General features: G+C 34.4%; 1 protein-coding gene across 1 annotated transcript in view; it reads left to right on the top strand.

Annotated features, from left to right (window-relative positions):
• BAZ2B (bromodomain adjacent to zinc finger domain 2B) overlaps positions 1-22,626 on the top strand; it is a 156,271-nt gene that overhangs the window by 129,452 nt on the left and 4,193 nt on the right. The window contains exons 26-32 of the mRNA XM_052664305.1: positions 1,497-2,149; positions 2,559-2,832; positions 2,996-3,151; positions 3,648-3,808; positions 9,939-10,144; positions 10,639-10,774; positions 13,954-14,100. Of these exons, the coding sequence (XP_052520265.1) occupies positions 1,497-2,149; positions 2,559-2,832; positions 2,996-3,151; positions 3,648-3,808; positions 9,939-10,144; positions 10,639-10,774; positions 13,954-14,100 (1,733 nt within the window). The remainder of the gene's footprint in view (positions 1-1,496; positions 2,150-2,558; positions 2,833-2,995; positions 3,152-3,647; positions 3,809-9,938; positions 10,145-10,638; positions 10,775-13,953; positions 14,101-22,626) is intronic.

Genomic DNA, 22,626 nt, shown 5'->3' on the forward strand with positions numbered 1-22,626 from the left:
AGAAACATTTCTTGATCAGAGAAAACGTCTGTGAGGAAATGACTTGATCTGAGACATGAAGGATAAGGAGCCTGGGCAACAAAACAGTATCCCAGGCAGAGGAAGCAGCCAAGTGCAAAGTGCCCCAGAAAGCAAAGAACTGGGCATGTTTGAGAAGCTGAAGAAAGGGGAGAAAAGAGCAAGCTTTAGCAAGTACAAGAATGGTCAGAGGTTGTAGAAATTTTCAGGAACCAGACCATATAGGCCTTGCTTAGAAGTTTAGATTTTATTCCAGGTTGCAGAAGAGTGAATAGTAGTGTCTCATTTCTGTAATAGTACAAAACGATAGTCATATGATATATATGCATGTAAGATTTCTAGAAGGATACAAAGATATGATTGATTAACCACAGTTACATCTGAAGAATAGAAATAGGGACTGAGGGAGTAGGGCATAAGCAGTTTAATTTATAGCTGTCATTACTGAATATTTTACCTTGGACATACATTGCTTTTCAAATTGAATAAAGTACTGAATTTATATATTTAAAATAATTCTTATAAATTATTTTTGAAACACTTAAAAAATATGAGTCAGAAGTTCACAAAGGAGAAATGTCAATAAACTCATGAAAAGATATTCAGCCTTACTGGAGATCAGGGGAAAAAAAGGCGGTTTTCATTTTTTATCTCCCAGATATTGGCAAAAACAAAAAACATTGATAGTATTTAGTTTCCTTGAGGGTGTAGGCAAACAGATGCTCTTACTTCTGCCATGAATGTGTATTGATCTAAACTTTTGGTTTGACAACGTACTTCAAAAACTCTGTAAAGTATATATCTTAGTACTCAGTAAGTATCCTAAGGAAGTAAATTTAAAAAAAAACTAAGACCAAAGGTACAGATACACATCATTTATAGCATTATTTATAATAGCAAATAACTGGGCCCTATTAATAGCCATTAGTAGAAGATGGATTATTTAAATTGATGATGTATTCCACTGAGTATTCTGTAGCCATTAAAATTTATGTAGTTATGTATGTATGTATGTATTTAAGTATTATTTATGTATGTATGTATTATATATTTATTTGTTCATGCATTTATTGACATATCCGGACATTTATAGAGCAAAACATGTAGGTTAGAATATTATGTATATAATAAGATTTACTTTTTTTAATTTATAGGTTTAAGTGTATATGTATGTGCATATAGAATGCCTGCAAGTGTTACTCAAAAATATTAATAGTAATTTTTGCTGTATATTAGGGCTTTTAAAATTTTTTATATTTTAGTTTTTTCTAATTATTAGTTACAAAATTATATTAATTTTCCAATGAGCAAAAAATCTAATCTATAAAAAAGGGGAAAATGGAGAGTATTATATAATCTATAAAGGTTTCCTAAAAATATTTATGCATATAACTTGATAAATAGTAAAAGAATATAATTATATAGTATTGGTTTGATCTGGAGTAGTAAAGTTTTATAATGTTTTTTTAATTTTTTAGGACTAGAAGAAATTGCAAAAGAAAGAGAAAAACTGAAAAAGGCAAAAAGTATCCAAATCAAAGAAGAAATATTTGAGACTTCCGAGGACACTTTAAATTGTTCAAATCCAGATCACTGTGAGCAAAAGGAAGATACTAAAGAAAAAGATAGCCCAAATCTGTTTCTTCAGAAACCTGGCTCTTTTTCAAAATTAAGCAAGCTTTTAGAAGTAGCTAAGATGCCTCCTGAGTCAGATGTAATGACCCCCAAACCAAATAGTAGTGCAAATGGGTGCACATTGTCATATCAAAACAGTGGAAAACATTCATTGGGCAGCATTCAATCAACAGCAACACAAAGCAGCATGGAAAAGACAGACTCTAATAATCTGTTCAATACCAGTTCAAGTGGTCCAGGGAAGTTCTATAGTCCTCTCCCCAGTGACCAGTTGTTAAAGACATTGACTGAAAAGAATAGACAGTGGTTTAGCCTTTTGCCAAGGACACCTTGTGACGATACCTCTCTTACCCATGCCGGTATGTCAGCTGCTGCTTTAGTGACCCCTCAGTCTCAGCCACTGTCTAAGTCACCTTCACCCTCCCCAGCTCCGCTTCTTGGATCATCTGCTCAGAATCCTGTTGGCCTAAATCCATTTGCTTTATCGCCTCTTCAGGTTAGTGCTGTTAACTGTAACCTATGTTTTTGTTGCTTTGTCTAATCTTTCATCCTATAAATGTTTTCTCTTAAGGGAAATCAGTTGAATGTTTATAATATTATCCCTGCCATGGCTTGAAAACTGAAGAGCCAAAATTGTTATCACCAAACTTCATCAGAACTACTTATGTCTAAGTTAAAGACTTATCTAACTACTTTTTAGCTTATTATATTATCTAAAAAGAAATTAATTTGAGGAGCAAGCAAAACATGAAATTTAACATTGTTACTATTGTATTTAGTTTGTCTCTAATTGTGATATGTGAAAGAATATTTTTTCAGAATTTTTTAAAAACAATTTCTGGTTCTAAATACTTCTCCTAACTCCTTAGATTGTCCCTACTTCTAAAATGTGTTGTTTCTTGCAGGTGAAAAGCGGAGTGTCTATGATGGGACTCCAGTTTTGTGGGTGGCCTGCTGGCGTGCTTACTTCCAATATTCCATTCACATCACCTTTACCTAACCTGGGATCAGGGTTGGGATTATCAGAAGGAAATAGTAATACATACGTGACTCCTAATGTTGCACCAAGTAAAAGTGAATCTCCAGTACCACAGAATGAAAAAGTCTCTTTAACTCAACCTGCAGCTGTTGAAGTAGCAAAACCAGTAGATTTTCCTAGTCCAAAACCCATTCCAGAAGGTATGGTTTATAGTCACTTACTTAATTTTATTGTTATAGATTCCACATGATAACTGAATTTTTGAGGATTATATATTTAGTTATAAATCTTTCAATTTGCATTGTGCCATTAATTCATATTCAAGATATTTATAAAAAGATCTACATATTTATTTTAACTTAGAAATGCAGTTTGGTTGGTGGAGAATTATTGACCCAGAGGACCTAAAAGCTTTGCTCAAAGTGCTCCATCTCAGAGGAATAAGAGAAAAGGCATTACAAAAGCAAATTCAGAAACACTTGGATTATATTACTCAAGCTTGCATTAAGAATAAGGATGGTATGTACTTAGGAGAGATTTCTGTTCTCTTGCTTAGTTATGATAATTAATCCTTTAGTCTTAAAACATTTTAGTATATCATAATGCTTAATTTATTACTAGTAAGTATTTGCTCAACAAACAGTACCTCCTTAAATAGCTATTACTTTCTTATAGTTTGTTACAACCTGTAGACTTACTGTTTTGTTTCTTAGAAAAGGATGTTCCTACTTTTAAGAGTAATCTGCTGGAAATTTCCTGGCAGTCCAGTGGTTAGGACTCTGTGCTCTCACTGCCAGGGCCCAGGTTTGATCAATCCCTTGGAGAACTAAAAATTCCCACAAGCCACATGGCACAGCTTAAAAAAAATAAAAAGAATAATCTGCCTATGTATACACAAGTACATTTTTGTGTTTTAAGTTATATGTATATGTTATCCCTGGAATCTTATTCACTTTCTAGAAGAAATTATTACAGAATAAAGTAGATATTAAAATTAATTTATTTTTAACTATAGTTGCCATTATTGAATTAAATGAAAATGAAGAAAACCAGGTAACTCGAGACATTGTGGAGAACTGGTCAATAGAAGAACAAGCAATGGAAATGGATTTGAATATTCTTCAACAGGTAGAAGATCTAGAAAGGAGAGTTGCATCAGCAAGTTTGCAAGTGAAGGTAAAACTGACTTGGAATGAAATCTGTTTTTAGGATGATGGAAGGTAACTATTATTTGTTACATGCCTGATATGTGTCAGTTACTCTGCTAAATGTTTTCACTTCATCTCATTTAATTCTCAAAATGATCCTGAATTAATTTTCCCCATCTTACAGGTAAGGAACAAGACTCAAAGTAAGTAACCTGTCAGTGGTCATATAGTAAATGGCCAAATGTGAATTCAAATCAAGTCTGTCTGACTCCAGAGCCTGTGTTCTTTTTTACTAAATCTTGCTGCTCCTTAATGATATTCAAAACTGTCATTTCTAGTGTGCAATTTTTTACCACAAGCATTATTTCACCTTTTTACCCATGATACATATAACGCTCTATCAAATTCCTGCTATACTTTTTCATATAGATGAACTTCCTTACATCTAAGCCATGTTATATGTCAGAATTTCATTATATATAATTTAAAATTAGAGAATATATATCCAAATATACATTATACTATGATACACATATTCATGTGTACACCCTACATATATGTGTAAATTTTAAATTAATTTATTTATCTACTGGGCATTACCATGTCACAAGTATTTACCATGAACAGAACTGGCTTCTGATGGACAGGCAGAAGGAAGGCTTTATCTTTGTGCAAGAATTTTCAGTTTTGGAAAGAGGGGTGTAAAGGTTTTCTCAATTGATAATAAGGTGATGTCTCTGAGAATAAATGGATGGATGATGAATAAGTGTGAAATACCTGGAAAAGTTTAATGTAGGCTCTGTGTAATTTGATTTGATATTTTGTGTTTTATTCAGATGAGAAATTTATGCTATAACATTATCCTGTGATATTTGGAAATTTTTGAAGCTCTCCAAAAAATGTCACTTTCCAGTTCTAATATCCCTTCTTGCCACAACTAATTAATTACCAACTTTCAGAGGCAAAAATTTATCATTTGTTGAATCTATTTTGCTAGCAAAAACTATATCTTCCTCCTAGTACTAAAATATAAAAATGCCTCATTTACTTGACATCTTTAACAAATGAGCTCTTCTACCAAGTTAATTTTCTAGAGAAATGAAAATTATTCCATTTAGTGCCATAATTTTTTAAACATATTTGTTGTATCACGTATGTTATGCATTATACTGCCTTCTTAAATTGAGAATAAAAAGTTTGATTTAAATTATCTTGGTGACACAGGATCATGAGTGTGAAGACCAATTATTAGATATTGATTCCCTAGGGAAATGTGAAGATGGCCCCTACATTAAATGATCCTAGTGTGCTTTGCTTTTTGTACGATCGTGACTGCTTTTCATAGTCTGTTTCTGTCCTCTCTCATGATCACTTGCTACTACTTGCTGGTTTAAATTTGATTGGTTCTACTTGCCCAAATTTCCTCGAACTTCATTCATCTAATTTGCTAGTTCTAATTGACTGTTGGCTGAGAAAGGACATCTTCATGGTTTTTAATATTAAAGTCAGGGTATGGGCCTGAAACATTTTCCTGGAGACATACTCATTTTTGTGCATTAACCTTATCACATTACTAGCTGCTTAGACATTTTTGGCTATGTTCTAAATATATAAGAAAAGTAAAATTTGTTTTTTCAAGTGGAATGTTTTAACATTAAAATAAGTATGGCTGAAATATTCTGTATTATTCTGATAAAATGAATTATATTCTTGAAGAGTCTAAAAACAAATGATGAAAATAACTGCAAAATATTATTTTAATATCTATACAAGATTTAATGATTTTTTTAAGAAAACAGAGTTATATGTTTAACATGGGGAGCTAGCCACTGTGAAGACACATTAAACAGGTGGCCTGTGGGACTACTTAGGTGCATTCATATATATTTTTAATATCGCTTATAATTTGGAAATTATTTATTATTTTGTAGAAGAATCTTCAGACCTCTAGTCCTAGCTCTGTTTAGAGTTTATAAAACAACTACTCTTCCAGTTCCTCATAAGATAGCTCCTATGTCTCTTTCTTAGTTTTCTCTTTTACAAGTTAATTAATTCCTTCAACCAGAAATAGATTCCATGTACAAAAACACCAGTGTCAATATCCTTCTTAAAATGTTGTATCCATAGCTGTATATAGCACTGTCTGAATGTGTGCATGGGACTGTTACTTTCCTTAATCTGGCACTATTCTTCATTAATGCTGTTTGAATTTGTACTAACTTTTTAGCATCTACATCATACTCTTGCTTTGCCAAGTATGCACAATGAAACAACAAAGCAAAAAACAAACAAACAAACAAACAAAAAAACCCTAGGCCTCTCTCCAAAGAGCTTTTAAGGCAGTTCTAGCACATGTAGTATTTCTGTTATTAGTTGCTTAAACTTCAGATCTAAAATTTACATTTATCATTTTTTTAAATAAATTTCGTTTGGGTTATTTTTCAGCATTTGGAACTATTTTTATCTTGGTCCTATCATACAGAATATTAAACTTTCTTCCTAATTTTAAATCATCTGCAGATTGAATAGCAATCAGTAAAGTTACTCCTAGTGTATTAACAGGACAAACCAAGTGCAGAGCCTTTGACCGTTAGCACTGGGGACCTTTTCTGAAATGATCCAAGTTCTGAGTTCTGACAATGACCATTCTTTGGAAACAGTTTTCAACTCTCTAGACTTCTTTAATCTGGTCTTCATTTTTTGTCTTGTCAACTGCTTTGCAGAGATCCAGATATACTGTGTTTACAGGGTTCCCTTGATTTGGCAAATTTAGTACCCCTTTCAAAATCTGGGAATGAGGTTTTTTGACATGACTTCTACCTAATGCACTTACACTATTCATAATTCTATCCTTACTTCATAAAGTAAAGGATAGTAAAAATTCTATCCTTCTACTGAGTAAAGAAGAGGACTTGATTGTAATGTATAAGATAAAATAATTAGTTCTGAAAAGGTGTAATAAAAAGGATAATGCTTATTCTGTTTTGCATTTGATATACATTTACTAAGTGCCTAGTCCATATCAGACAATAGGCACCGCAATTTTGGGTAAAATATGGTTTCTGCCCTCAGAAAACTTGTCATTTAATAGAGAGATAAGACATGTATACATCTCTGCAGAATCTGTTAAACTGATCATAGAGAACTACACAGTCATGCATGAATTTAGAAAAAGAATACACAGCTTCTGGTAGAGACATGGAAGAGATGAGGGAACATTCATGTAGAAGTTGAGATAGAGCTTGAGAAAGTGAGTCAGCTTTTGGCAAGGAAGGCCATACTAGAAAGAGTAAACAGCCTGAGCAGAGCCCGAAGATCCAGAAGACTGGGACATGGCTTGTGGAGTTGTAAATTGTGGAATTTGACTACAGTGTAGGGTTTGTGATGAGAACAGTACTGGAAGAGGTAGACTGAGGTATGTGGATATCCTAGTAAAGATGTGGACTTGGCTAAACAGTAGGGAAATTCTGAAGTAGATCAGTATAAGCAAGCTGAGTTATAAGATCATCCATTTATTCAGCCAACATATAAATATTGAGTGCCTACTATCTACCTTCACTGTGCTAGAGATAATATGAAAGTAGATATGGTCCCTGTCCTCATGGAATTTAGAGGTAGAAACATTAATAATCACAGTAGTATAAAATTGCAAGTACCACAAGTCTTGCTGTTGTTCAGTCTCTCAGTCAAGTTTGACTCTGTGACACTATGGTCTGCAGCATGCCAGGCTTCCCTGTCCTTAATCATCTCCCAGAGATTACTCAATCTCATATCCATTGAGTTGGTGATGTCATCCAACCATCTCATCTTCTGTTATCTCCTTCTCATCCTCTATCATCTCCTTCTCCTCCTGCCTTCAATCTCTCCCAGCATCAGGGTCTTTTCTGAAGAATCAGCTCTTTGCATCAGGTGGCCAAAAGTATTGGAGTTTCAGCCTCAGCATTGGTCCTTCAAGTGAACACTGAGGACTGATTTCCTTTAGGATGGACTGGTTGGATCTCCTTGCAGTCCAAGGGACTCTCAAAAGTCTTCTCCAATACCGCAGTTCAAATGCATCAATTCTTTGGTGCTCAGCCTTCTTTGTGGTACAATTCTCACATCCATACATGACTAATGGAAAAAGAATAGTTTTGACTAGACAGACCTTTGTTGGCAAAGTAATGTCTCTACTTTTTAATATGCTGTCTAGGTTTGTCATAGCTTTTCCTCCAAGGAGCAAGCATTTTTAAATTTTGTGGCTGCAATCAATATGATTTTGGAGTCCCAAGAAAATAAAATCTGTCACTGTTTCCATTGTTTCCCCATCTATTTGCCATGAAGTGTTGAGACCAGATGCAATGATCTTCATTTTTTGAATGTTGAGTTGTAAGACATCTTTTTCACTCTCCTCTTTCACCTTCATCAAGAGGCTCTTTAGTTCTTCTTTGCTTTCTTCCATAAGAGTGGTGTTATCTGCATATCTAGGGCTATTCATATTTCTCCCTGAAATCTTGATTCCAGCTTGTGCTTCATCCAGCCCCGCATTCCACATGATGTACTCTGCATATAAGTTAAATAAGCAGGGTGACAATATACAGCCTTGACATATTCCTTGTCCAATTTGGAACCAGTCCATTGTTCCATGTCTGGTTCTAACTGTTGCTTCTTGACCTGCATACAGGTTTCTCAGGAGGCAAGTGAGATGCTCTGGTATTCCCATCTCTTGAAGAATTTTCCACAGTTTATTGTGATCCACACAAAGACTTTAGTGTAGTCAATGAAGCAGAAATAGATGTTTTTCTGGAACTCTCTTGCTTTTTTAATGATCCAGCAGATGTTGGCAATTTGATCTCTGATTCCTCTGCCTTTTATAAATCCAGCTTGAACATCTGGAAGTTCTCAGTTCATGTACTGTTGAAGCCTAGCTTGGAGAGTTTTGAGCATTACTTTCCTAGCATGTGAAATGAGTGCAATTGTGCAGTAGTTTGAACATTCTTTGGCACTACCTTTCTTTGGGATTGGAATGAAAACTGACGTTTTTCCAGTCCTGTGGCCACTGCTGAGTTTTCCAAATTTGCTGGCATATTGAGTGCAGCACTTTCACAGCACCTTTTTTTAGGATTTGAAATAGCTCAACTGGAATTCCAACTCCTCCACTAACTTTGTTCCTAGTCATGCTTCCTAAGGCCCACTTGACTTCGCATTCCAGGATGTCTGGCTCTAGGTGAGTGATCATACTATCACAGTTTTCAAAGTCATTAAAGTGAAAGAAAATGAAAGTGAAGTCGCTCAGTCGTGTCTGACTCTTTGCGACCCCGTGGACTGTAGCCCACCAGGCTCCTCCGTCCATGGGATTCTCCAGGGAAGAATATTGGAATGGGTTGCCATTTCCTTCTCCAGGGGATCTTCCCAACCCAGGGATCAAACCCAGGTCTCCTGCATTGCAGGCAGACGCTTTTGTATAGTTCTTCTGTGTATTCTTGCCACATTTTCTTAATATCTTCTGCTTCTATTAGGTCTATACCATTTTTGTCCTTTATTGTACCCATTTTTGCATAAAATGTTCCCTTAGTATCTCTAATTTTCTTGAAGGGATCCTTTGTGAGCTTGTAATATGGAGACTTAACCTCTTAAAGTAGGTCAGGAGAGGATTCCCTGAGGATGTTTAATATGAGAGCTGCAGGATGAGTGGAGTTACCTATGTTAAGAACAACAGATAAAGGCTATACACAGACAAATATTAAGACCTCATGTGAACTCCTGCTGCTAAAAGAAAAATGGTGAGTACAAAGACCTATACGGAAGAGTAGTAGAAGGACAGGAAATGGAAAGGAAGAACTAAGTTCAGAGACCACTGAGAGATTTCCATTGAAGTGGTTCCAGGAAATGAATAAGCATTTAGTCTAAAGTTGCTCAGAATATTTTGCTGATTTTCATTTTACCTTTCATAACATCAAAAGTTCTTAAATTTTCCTCTTCAAACTTCTCTCACAATTGTTTCTTTTAATTTTTTTGTTATTGTTCTTATTTCTACCTAGCATTAGGAAACACAAGGTAAAAACTTTTAGTAAAGATCCTTGAGATCTGCTGGTGTCTGCTGCTATATTTTAAGTAAAGGTAATTCACCCATCAGGCATTTCAAGAGGAAATCATAGTAACATTATTCTTTTGATATATAGGGTTGGATGTGTCCAGAACCTGCATCAGAAAGGGAGGACTTGGTATATTTTGAACATAAGTCATTTTCTAAATTGTGCAAGGAGCATGATGGAGAATTTACTGGCGAAGAAGAAAGCAGTGCACATGCACTGGAACGGAAGAGTGACAACCCCCTAGATATAGCTGTAACCAGGCTGGCTGATTTGGAGCGGAACATTGAAAGAAGGTATCTGAAGAGCCCCTTAAGTACCACCATTCAGATCAAACTGGATAATGTGGGCACAGTTACTGTCCCTGCTCCTGCACCATCCATTAGTGGTGATGGTGACGGGTAGGTTATTGAGATTAACTTGAAAAATTATTGTGCTTCTTTGCTAATTGGAGCCTATTTTCTATTGCCTGTTATCTATGTATCTTCTTGTATGTCTGTGATCCATATGGATCATGCTACTTGCATGGTGCTTTGTAAAAACATTTTTTTTTTTTTGTTATGTGCGTTGATAATCCTGCAAAGTGATCTTACATTTACCTGGTTGTGACTAAGCTTTGAGGCACGTAGCCACAGTCTGTGCACTACATCAAATTTAGTTGCTTAAACCTTATACTTATTGGCTGTTACATGTTTTTGTCATTGCTTGGCTTTCAGTGTGATGATTGTTTCACATTCAGTAACCATAAATGTGGACATGACCTACTTAATTTTTCTATATTTCAATGCAGAATTGAAGAGGATATTGCTCCAGGGCTCAGGGTATGGAGAAGGGCATTATCAGAAGCTCGCAGTGCTGCACAGGTAGCTCTGTGCATTCAGCAGTTACAGAAATCAATAGCATGGGAAAAATCAATTATGAAAGTTGTAAGTGTTTTTATTTAAGAAATACTATAACTAATTTACTTTGTCCTGTTTTTTTCCAATCTTCAGATATTTCTTAGTTATACTTTATTGTCAAAATAATGTATGCTGTACTTGAGAATTTGCTTAATTTTTAAATTCTGTATAATTTGATACTTTCCTCCTTATTTTGAGCTTTTTGAAGGAATCTGTCAAATGTTATCTTTTGTTTTTAAGATCTTTTTCTCTCCTTTGAATATTGTTTGTAGCTCCAACTGAAGTTGTCTTCTGCATTTTGTCAACATAATAGTTGTTAAGCTAAATGTTTTGAAGGCTCTTTCAATCTTGTAAACATTCCAGTTGCTAACATTACCTGCTATATACATTCACTGCATTCCTGAAATGTCTTTATATTTGTATCAGTTTTCTTTTTGTAATGCTAAAAATACTTAGATAAGTAAATGAAATAAACAGAGACCTCTTCCTTTATGCACTTTTGATAAAGTGTTTGATATTGCTGGCATTAAGGATAGATATTTTAGTCTTTCCTCTAACAGTTAAAACTATTTCTTTACCTTCTTTGTTCAAGCCCAGTTAGTTATCACATAGTGGCCTCTACTTTGTCCTAGGCAACAAATGCTATATATTCAAAATAAAAGCTGTATTTCTTATATTTCCCAGAGATATATTTATTTTAAATCATATATGTGTCCCTTTTCCTTTTATTTATTATAGAAATATATTTTATATGTTGACTTTTATGAATTATTTTAACAGTTGCTTTTGAATTGCTGATTAGCTTTAAAATTCAAACACTTGAGTTTTAATTTCATGAATAAGGGTAAAATTCCTTTATTTAAATAGTTGTTTCCCAAATAAAAGAAGTGATCCTTCAATAATTAGCATTCTTTCCTTCCTTTTTACCTCTATGCCTAGACTACTCAAGACTTTATTCATTGTATGCAAATAAATTTGATTTCTTCTATGGTTTTTCACTTCTTTCTAAAATGTCCATAGAATAATGAATCTACAATTTATATATAACCTATACACAGAAACCCAAAACTTGTCCCAAAATCTGCCTTTATATTAATATAGCTACTTTCTGCCATCTTAGGTTTCATTTCAGATTTTTGCAAATTCCTTGTCCATTGTTATTAATAAATTAATATGCATCCATCATTATTTAATCTCATAATTTTCATTTCTTTTTTAATGTTTAATAATGTGATTTTTGCTAAAAAAAACACTTTTTTATAAAAAAGGCAGAGTTTTTTATTCAAAGATTAATGAGCTGTTTGTAACCTTTAATTAGAAATATAACAGGACCTATAAGAATCCTCATAATAAGCTGTATCAGAAAGTTAACGTGCTCAATATCTTTAGAAACACCCTCTTTGCCAGAAACCAAGCTTACTAAGAAAGAAGGCGCTGCCGTAATTTGCCTTTAGGTGCTTCTTAGTCCACTCTCTACTTTCTGCTGTTATTAATGTTAAGCAGGCAGCAACATCCACTGTGGCATTCACTGGTTTGTTTTTATTGTGGTAGCAAAGTAGTTAAAACCAAAATGCTCTAACACATTGTGAGCTATTACTGTGATCTTCCAAAAATGTTATAAGTTCAATACATGTTACCCTTTCTTAGAAAGTGTCAGAAAATAATTTTTAAATCATAAATGTGAGATGTAAGATGGATTTTTTAGTATTTTTACCTCTCTATTGTAGAAGATCATGAGAATTTACTTAATGTTCATGAACCTGATTTTTAAATTTTGTCATTATAGGGAATTAAATATAGCCTTCAAAATGTTATTTCAAAATAATATTTCAAAATATTATATGAATATTCTTATAATAGAAGTTTTAAAGAAATAACTCAGATTTGGAGAAATAGCACCATACTAAAGTATTTAGTGATGTGGTTATTAGGAAAGGTCATAAAATACTTACTGTCAGAATATTAAACTCTACTGCTTTCTCTTCTAGTACCTGTGCCAATTTTAGTATTATGCATATATTACATATATTTGATAGCTATTTATTAAGGTGAATAACACGTATCTGCTGTTTTCGTAAGATTCTTAAGCTATCATTGGTGTACATGTTGAGTTATGAAAGACTATTTTAGACCTTCCCAGATTAAGATTTAATGTTTTCTTGAAATTAAACAAATTAAATTTGAATAATTAAGCTTTTTTGGTTTTAAGAGTATTTAAATACATAACTTAAAATAAGTATAAATGATTTATAATTTAAATGTTTTAATTATTTTAAATTGAAAAATAGTAATGTTTTCAGATTTGGAATATTGATTACAGGACATTTTCTATTGCTACTGGAAATAAACATTAAATGTCAAAATATAATGTTAGTACTTACTGTTTTTTAAAGCCATCTTTGAAGTTTTTACTTGTCTAATCATCCTTCTTTCCTTTGTGAAACTTGTTATACAGAATATGTGTGCATGAGAAAAAAAATCTTGTCTTTAAAGATTTAAAAATTCTTAATAGTATTAGAAGTTTTTCCACAGAGAAGAAATTATTTTTACTCCTAGAAAGTAAATAATGACCTCTAAATTCTTTAATTGATTGTAACAGTTTTTTTCCCTTAGAAATCATTTTGTAGGATCCATTTTCTACATTTGTGACACATGTTTGATTTGGGTTGATTTTTGAAGTATCCTGGTTTAGACATAGTCAAACTATAGGGATATCTTATTATTATTATTTATGATTCTGATACTAATACGTTTCCTAATTTTGGTCTTAAAAATTACTCTAACTCTTACTTATTTCTTTCTCAGGATATCATGAGGATGCTAAGATAAGCAAACGATGAAATATATTAAAAAATTAAAGTGCCATGTATTAAGGCTATTCATTGCTTTATGTGCTCTAATGTCATGTTAATTACTTCATATGTTAATGTGTACATGCTTCTGAAGTGTGTGCAGGCATTCAACCTCTAGCTTTGTTCTTTGCAGTGTACTTGAAATGTGCATTTACCCCAACTGAACTGCTCACCCCGTCATGTGGTCCATATCTGTGTAACGAGAGATACATAGATGTGTATGGCTACTGTTTATTTGTTAGCAAGCGGAATGTTCATTACTAATATGAATTAGGAATTATGGTGTGTTTAATATCCCAATAACTATCATTCATAGCAGAGTCTTAATTTTAAATGATTTTTCATGTATTATAGTACTGCCAGATATGTCGAAAGGGAGATAATGAAGAACTACTCCTCCTTTGTGATGGCTGTGACAAAGGCTGTCATACATATTGCCATAGACCCAAGATTACAACTATACCAGATGGGGATTGGTTTTGTCCAGCTTGCATTGCTAAGGTAAGACTGATCTAAAACTTATTTTTTTTTATTATACAGCAAAGTGATTCAGTTACATATCTATTTTTTTCAAGTTACTTTCCATTATAGGTTATCAGGAGATTTTGAATATACTTCCTTTGCTAAACAGTAAATCCTTGTTGCTTATCTATTTTATGTATAGTAGTTTGTATCTGTTTATCCTGTACCCCCAATTTATCCTTCCCCCTCTATCTTTCCCCTTTGGTAACCATAAGTTTGTTTTCTATGCCTGTAAGTCTGTTTCTTGTTTATGTAAAGATTCACTTGTACTATTTTTTTGATTCCACATATAAATGATAAAATATTTGTCTGACTTCACTTAGTATAATAATTTCTAGGTCCATCCATCTTGCTGCAAATGGCACTATTTCATTGTCTCTTATGGCTGAGTAACAGTCTGATATGTATGCATACCACATCCTCTCAAACCAGTTGTCTGTTTGATGTGCACTTGAATTGTTCCTGTATCTTGACTATTGTAAATAGTGCTGCTATGAACATTAGGGTACATGTATCTTGTTGAGCTAAGAGTTTTCATCTTTTCCATGTTTATGCCCAGGAGTGGGATAGCTGGATCATATGGCAGTTCTATTTTTATTTTATTTAAGGAACCTTCATACTCTTTTCCATAGTAGCTATACCAATTTACAGTCTCATCAACAGAGTAAGAGGGTTCCCTTTTCTCCACACCCTCTCCAGCACTTATTATGGGTAGACTTTTTGATGATACCCATTCTAACTGGTATGAGGTAATACCTCATTGTGGTTTTGATGTACATTTTTCTAATAATTAGTTAAACTGACGATCTTTTCACATGCCTGTTAGCCATCTATGTATGTCTTATTTGGAAAATATCTATTTAGGTCTTTCTGCCCATTTTTTGACTGGGTTGTGTTTTTGATATTAAGTTGTATGTGTGAGTTGAGCTGTTTGTGTACTTTGGTTGTTAACCCCTTGTCAGTTAATATTGCTTGCAAATATTTTCTCCCAGTCTGGTAGGTCTTTTTGTTTTGTTATTGTTTTCCTTTGCTGTGGAAAAGCTTTTAAGTTTGATTAAGTTGCATTTATTTTTGCTTCTAAGGCTTCCCTGGTGGCTCAGATGGTAAAAAGTCTGCCAGCAATAAGGGAGAGTGGGGCTTGATCCTTGGCTTGGGAAGATCCCCTGGAGAAGGAAATGGCAACCCACTCCAGTGTTCTTGGTTGGAGAATGCCATGGACAGAGGAGCCTGGCGGGCTACAGTCCACGGGGTCGCAAGGAGTCAGACACGACTGAGCAACTGACAGTGACACCGACTGCTTTTTGCTTTTTTTCTTTTGCCTTGGAAAACTGGGCTAAGAAAATGTTGCTACGATTTATGTCCAAGAATGTTTTGTGTATGTTCTCTTCCAGTTTAATGCGTCATGTCTTATAGTTTTTATATATGGTGTGAGGGAGTATTCTGATTACTTGTAGCTGTCCAGCTTTTCCAACACAAACTACTGAAGAAACTGTTCTTTCTCCATTGTATATTCTTGCCTCCTTTGTTGGAGATTAATTGACTGTAGGTATATGGGTTTATTTCTAGGCTCTCTGTTCTGTTCCATTGATCTATATGTCTTTGTGCTAATACCACAGTTTTGATTACTGTAGCTTTGTATTAGGTTGGTGCAAAAGTAATTACCATTTTGACTGTGAATTTTAAATCATTATAACTAGGTTCAAACACATCTTTATTCATCAAAATAGGAATCATTACAATCAACACATTTTGCCAACAAGAAATAAGTTGGTTTATACCTGTAGTGTAAAAATCTGTGCTTCGGGATTCGACAAACTCTTGGAAAGCATTTTCTGCCTCCTGCTGGTTGTAGAAGCATTTACCCTGCAAAAAGTTGTCAAGAGATGCTTGAAGAAGTAGTAGTTGATTGATAAGAGATCAAGTGAAAATGGAAGATGAGGCAAAACTTTGTAGCCCAATTCATTCAACTTTTAAAGTGTTGGTTGTGTGACGTGTGGTTGGGCGTTGTGTTGGAGAAGAATGGACCCTTTCTGTTGACTGATGCCAGCTGCGAGTGTTACAGTTTCGGTGCATCTCATTGATTTGCTGAGCATACTTCTCAGATGTAATGGTTTAGCCGGGATTCAGAAAGCTGTACTGAATCAGACACCACCAAACAGTGACCACGACCTTTTTTTGTTGCAAGTTTGGCTTTGGGGCTTGCTTCGGACTTCTTTGGTGAACTTGTCATCACTGGTTGTCCTGTAAAATGCACTTTCTGCCACATGTCACAATCTGATGGGGAAATGGTTTGTTGTTGTCGCGTAGAATCAGAGAAGACGACACTTTAAATTTTTTTGATTTTCAGTCAGCTCATGAGGCACCTACTTATCGAGCTTTTTCCACCTTTCCAACTTGCTTCAAATGCGGAATGACCATAGAATGGTAGATGTTGAGTTCTTTGGCAAACTTCTCATGTAGTTGTAGGCAGATCGGCTCTGACGTTTGTTCTCAATTGGTCATTGTCAACGTCCAGTAGCTGGCCATTACACCCCTCATCTTCGAGGCTTTTGTCTTTTTGCAAAACTTCCTGCACTGCCAGTGCACTGTATGTTCATTAGCAGTTCCTGAGCTGAATGTGTTGCGGATGTTGCAAGTTGTCTCCACTGCTTTATAACCCATTTTGAACTCGAGTAAGAAAATAGCTAAAATTTGCTTTTTGTCTAGCATAATTTCCATAGTCCAAAATAAATATAAACAGTAATAAGTCATTAGCAAAAAAAGGCAAGAAATGCACATTAAAATGATATATAACATAACCACATTAATTAAGGATGTACTGCAATATCAAACAGCAAGTTTCAACAATGCCAAAACCACAATTACCTTTGCACCAATCTAATAGTATTTTCTGAAGGCTGGAAAGGTTATACCTCCAGCTTTCTTCTTTTTTCCTCAGGGTTGCCTTGGTAACTCTGGGTCTTTTGTGATTCCATATACATTTTAGTATTTTTTAGTAGTATTAATCAGTTTTAAACTGCCAGTCAAAATGAAGCATTTTATATGGATTTTTGAGATACAATTCATATATGATAAAATTCACTTTTAAGTGTGCACTCAGTGATGTATAATATGTTCAGAAAGTTGTACAATCATCACCACTATCAAATTCCAGAACATCTTCATGAGCCGCTTAAAGAATCCTAATAGCCATTAGCATTCACTTCCAATTCCCCTTATCAGCCTTTGGCAACCAATATATTTCCTATCTCTATGAATTTGGCAATTCTGGTCATTACAGATATATTAAATCATATAATATGTGGCCTTTTTCTTTCACTTAGCATAATATCTTCAAGGTTCATATATGTTTCAGCACTTCATTTTAAAGTCAGATGATATTTCATTATATGGGTAGACTATATTTTGTTTATCTGTTCAGTTGATAGATTTTTGCATTGTTTCTACATTTTGACTTTTATCAGTAATGCTGCTAGAAATAGTCATATACAAGTGTTTGTATGAATATGTTTCCACTTTTTTTGGTTATATACCTAACAGTAGAATTGCTTGGTCATATGGTATTAAGCATATGTATTTAAAGTCACTTTCCGTGTGTGTGCTAAGTTGCTTCAATCATGTCCAACTCTGTGCGACCCTGTGGACTGCAATCCACCAATCTCCTCTGTCCATGGGATTCTCCAGGCAAGAATACCAGAGTGGGTTGCCATGCCCTCCTCCAGGGGATCTTTCCAACCCAAGAATTGAACCTATGTCTCTTATGTCTCCTGCATTGGCAGGCATTCTTTACCACTAGCACCACCTGGGAAGTCACTTTCCAGTCACATATAAATTGGAAATCTATGAACTGTCATCCTAATTGATTAAGGAGAAGCAATATGATAAAGTAGAAAGAGATGAGTTTTAGACTTACAATGTAAGTGTGAAAGGGTTAGACTGTATTGAGGCCCAGACTCACTGTTAGGTTTTCTTTGTCTCACTCTCTTCCATGTTTAATCTCTGGACTTAATTATTACCAGTAACTGCCACCTCTTCATAAACTCAGTTTCAAATGTCCATCTATCCACTGCCTCCTTTCTTTCCCATTCACTCTCTGTAGCACTCCTACTCCAATAATTCTTTGATCTCATCAGGACCTTCATTTTATTTCTCTTAAGACCTTCTCACTGTCCCTCTCCACTTCATGTCTTCTTTTTGCTCCTATAATCACAGTATCCACCCTTAGCTTCTGTTCCTCTCTCTCACTTGGTAAAACCATCATTCTGGTTAATCCAACTCTCTGACTTCTCTAGTAACTTAATATTCAGATACAAAGGTGTCTTGATGTGACTGGAGAAAACACCCAGCCTTTTAAATTTAAGGCTAAGAGGGCCTTTAATGGTGCCTGATAATTTACTGTCTCCTCTAGTCTCAGTCTCAGCTGATGATGTTACTCTCATTTCACTATGCAAATAGAAGCCATCAGGAGAAAATATCACAAGAATCCATCACACCTACCATACTTTCTGTATCTGGGCTAGCATCCTCTACCTTCCGTCCTGTTGCCATGAACTGCTTGTGCCCCTAACTAAGCCAATTACCCAACTTGTGCTTTAGATCCCATCCCCATCTCACCTCCTTAGGAGAATGAGGAAACTGCATCATCAGTTTCTACTTCTGCACTGGGTTCTTTCTCATCAGACTACTAACATGATACGATTTCTCCCATCTTATAAAAGCTAAACAAAAACTCTCTTTTAGCCTCACCTCTCTCTTGATCCACTTCCCCAATTTCTCCCCTTCCCTTTGCTGAAAAGTTTTGTTATGGTTCTCTCCCATTTCTCTCTTCCAATTTACTCTTAAACTCATTCCAGTCATATTTTTACCTCCACGACGTCTCCAAAATTGCTCTTATAGTGCCCACAAATGATTTCCGCGTTGCTCAGTCCAGTGACTGCTGCTCAGATCATCTAACTTAATATTTACATTTGATAAAGTGGAACTTTCCCTCCTCCTTGATATCCTGTCTTCACTTGTCTTCTAGGATACCATACTCATCTGGTGTTCTTCCTGACTTAGCTCCTTTTCAGTCTCCTTTGCTGGGTTTTCTCACCTCCCAGATCTATAAATATTACTTTTCTTTACTTTAAAGTTATGTCTCTAAAATGGAATAGTATCTGCTTTGTGGGGATTTGTGAGGATCAGATATGCTTGTGTGTTTGAAGGTTTTTATAACTTCAAAAAATTCTGTGATATATTTATATTCATAGTTTATTATATTTTATATTTATATATTATATTTTATATTTACAAAATAGCAGAAGTCTCACATGGCATGGTATTCACTAATAATTGCTTTTTATTTCTCGTTGCTTTATCATTTTTGTCATGTAGAGTTAAATATAGTTTAATAATAATCTTCAATGGTTGTACATAAATTATCTTTTAGTTTCAAACTGTCAAGTTAAAGAAAGTTTCTCCACTACTTTGTGACTTACTAACAAATCAGTGTTTTCAGGCCTGGGGGTACCATCTGGTAGACTATAGGATGTTTTGTTTTCTGTCAGTTTGCTTAAATTAGCATTCTGGTGTCTGTCATTTCAGTACCAGACTAGAGGTCTGTAATCCTATCCAAGTACTTCTATGTAAATGCAGCTTTCTAAGTCTCTACCCTGTTTTGCTTTGGGGTTTTTTGTTTGTTTCTTGGCCATGCTGTGAGGCTTGTGGAATCTTAGTTCCCCAGCCAAAGATTGCACCCAGGCCCACAGCAGAGAAAGCACAGTCTTAACCATTGGACCACCAGGGAATTCCCTTTCTATTGTTTTTTAAAAATGATGTATTAGATGTTAGTCACCCAGTCATGTCCAACTCTTTGCAACCCCGCCAGGCTCCTCTGTCCATGGAACTCTCCAGGCAAGAGTACTGGAGTGAGTAGCCATTCCATTCTCCATGGGATCTTCCTGACCCAGGGATTGAACCCAGGTCTCCTGCATTCCAGAAAAATTCTTTACCATCTGATCCATCAGGAAGCCCATGCTTCTTATAGCAATAGAAGTACTATAACCATTTAATTTTGATATAGATAGATAGATAGATAGATAGATGGATAGATTTTTTTGAGTTAAGGTTTTAAAAATCTTTCCAGTAATTCAGTTATTTTCAATTATTTATACTATACAATTTGCTCTCAAATAGCTATTTCTGCATACATCATTGTGACTAAGTGTTTTTACTCTGTGTATATGTGTGTTTTCATACCAACGTGTATATATATTTATATACACACACATACATACACTATATTAAAGATATATATATATTCTCTCTGTCACAGAATTAAAGACTTGTATGTGTATATACACGTATTTATACACAATCACATACACAAATAAGAAATTCTAAATTCCAGTGCCTAAAAAGCCAAATAACACAAAAGCGTCAGGCAGGACTATAGCAAATAGGAAAGTCAAGTCGTGCCCCTATTTTTATGTAACAGTCATCACTCAACTCTGGCAAATCGTTATCATGTAGACATGTGGGCCCAGTGTTCCAGGATCGACTAGTATTTTAAGATTATGGATTTTATGCGTATTCTCGCAAATATTAAATATTGGCAACAAATTCAGAATTTATATAAGCATTATGAGCCAAACCGCAACACATTCTGTGGGCTGTTTATAGTCTGTGAACCACCAGTTCACAACTTCTGATATATAATTACACAAACATAACAGAAATGAGCCCTTGTATGTATGTAATCTGATAGATTCTGATTAATTAAGACTTACTAAAGTTTCTCTTTAGATTTGGACTCCAATAAGATAGAAAGGGTGGGGAAGGTGGGGAGTCTGTGCAAGAACACAGACATCTGGTAAGTAGAGGCTCTGTATAAAAGCTGCTTGTAAAAGTATATGTGTGTGCATAATCCAGCGAGGTAAGCGTGATAAACATCATTGATCAAAGAAACAGAGAGGCTCCATTGTCTTTTTAAAACATCACAAGAGTCTTTTATTTCTGTGGATTTAAATTTCATGTTTTCTTACTATGAGTATTAATTTGTTAGAATATGATCCCAAGTAATATTTTAGTTCACATAGGAACTAGAAATTATTCCTGACCTTTTTCTCTTTTTAAGTAACACAGTTACTCAATCTAACTTAATCTTCATTAAACAGACCTTTTCCTCATGAATTAAAGCTTTCTCGTTCTGTTTTTCTAGTGCTGAAAACTTTCAGGGCGTAATGTTAAAACTCAAAATAATCAGATTTTAGTGAATAAAAATTAATAAACTAAATGCAGAAGAGACTTAGTAAAACATTTTAATTTTATTCCAGTTTCAAGAGGTAGTGATTCTTTGATATGGTATGGGAAAGGTGTTAGATTTATGGTTTGTCTTATTATTTTAGCCAATTAAAATATATCTTTAATTATACTTTTATCTTACCAATAGAGAACCAGATACTTTTAATTGCTTGATTAAAAGCTATTTTTCAAAATAATGGTAGAAGAGGTCCTGAAAATCTCAAAGAAATTGATACGAAATAATCCACAAAAATGTTTTTTAGCCAAATTCATTCCAAGAATACATCTAGCTTTGAACTATCACTAGATTGATATCTGACTCTAAAGTTTTAAGTCTATGATTTCTTAATTGTCTGGTTAAGAGAGGATATCGTTTTCTAAAAGAGGACAAACTATCCTGGAAAATTAAAACTAAAGCCATACATTACCAGTATCTTTGCACTAATGTTCGTCAATGATCTATTATATTTATTGTAACAGTTAAGTCTGAAAATACAGATTTATTTCCCTATTTCTAAATTGAGGGGTAGGAAGGAACTTAATCATTATATCAGTGTGCTGCCTGCAAATTGCGGTTAGACTGCATAAGGTCATGTTGACCTTTGTTTTGTTTTCCTACAATTTTAGAGCTAGAATGACTTTACCAATTGTGTGGCATGTCTTTTTTATTTTACAAGTGATATAATGGGCACTCAAAGATATTTTTGTGCAAAGTTCCATAGCTAGTAACTGACAGAGCCATAGCTATAATTCATGTTGTTTGATTCCTAATATAATCTCTTTTATACTAATTCTGTATTGTTTTCCTCAAATATCAACATTTTTTTCTCCTCCTTCGCCTCTGCTTTGTTCACACCTGGTAACCACAACTTTGTGGAACTCTATCCTTGTAGAAAATGCCTTTTTTCTTTATCTATTAGTAGAAAGAAGTATCAATTTCCAGTGTATTTGATTTCTTACAAAGGACTTCTCTGTTTAACACTTCATGAGCTATTTTCCTTGTTTTGGTCTAGCTTTTAAATTATCTCTTTAACTTGCTTATTAGTAAATAAGATCTGTATTTTTGTTTATAATCATCTTTGTTGTTAATTATATTGTACTCAAAAAAGTAGTACTTTGTATCTTTAAAGTCATGCTGTTAGTGACCTAGACTAAGAAACAGTGCTAAGTTCTGTAGTACTAAAGATTGATTACCATGGGATCAAAATCATCAGATTTTAAGAA

The sequence above is a fragment of the Budorcas taxicolor genome, chromosome 2 (assembly GCF_023091745.1).
Source record: "Budorcas taxicolor isolate Tak-1 chromosome 2, Takin1.1, whole genome shotgun sequence".
In the NCBI taxonomy this organism is placed as follows: domain Eukaryota; kingdom Metazoa; phylum Chordata; class Mammalia; order Artiodactyla; family Bovidae; genus Budorcas; species Budorcas taxicolor.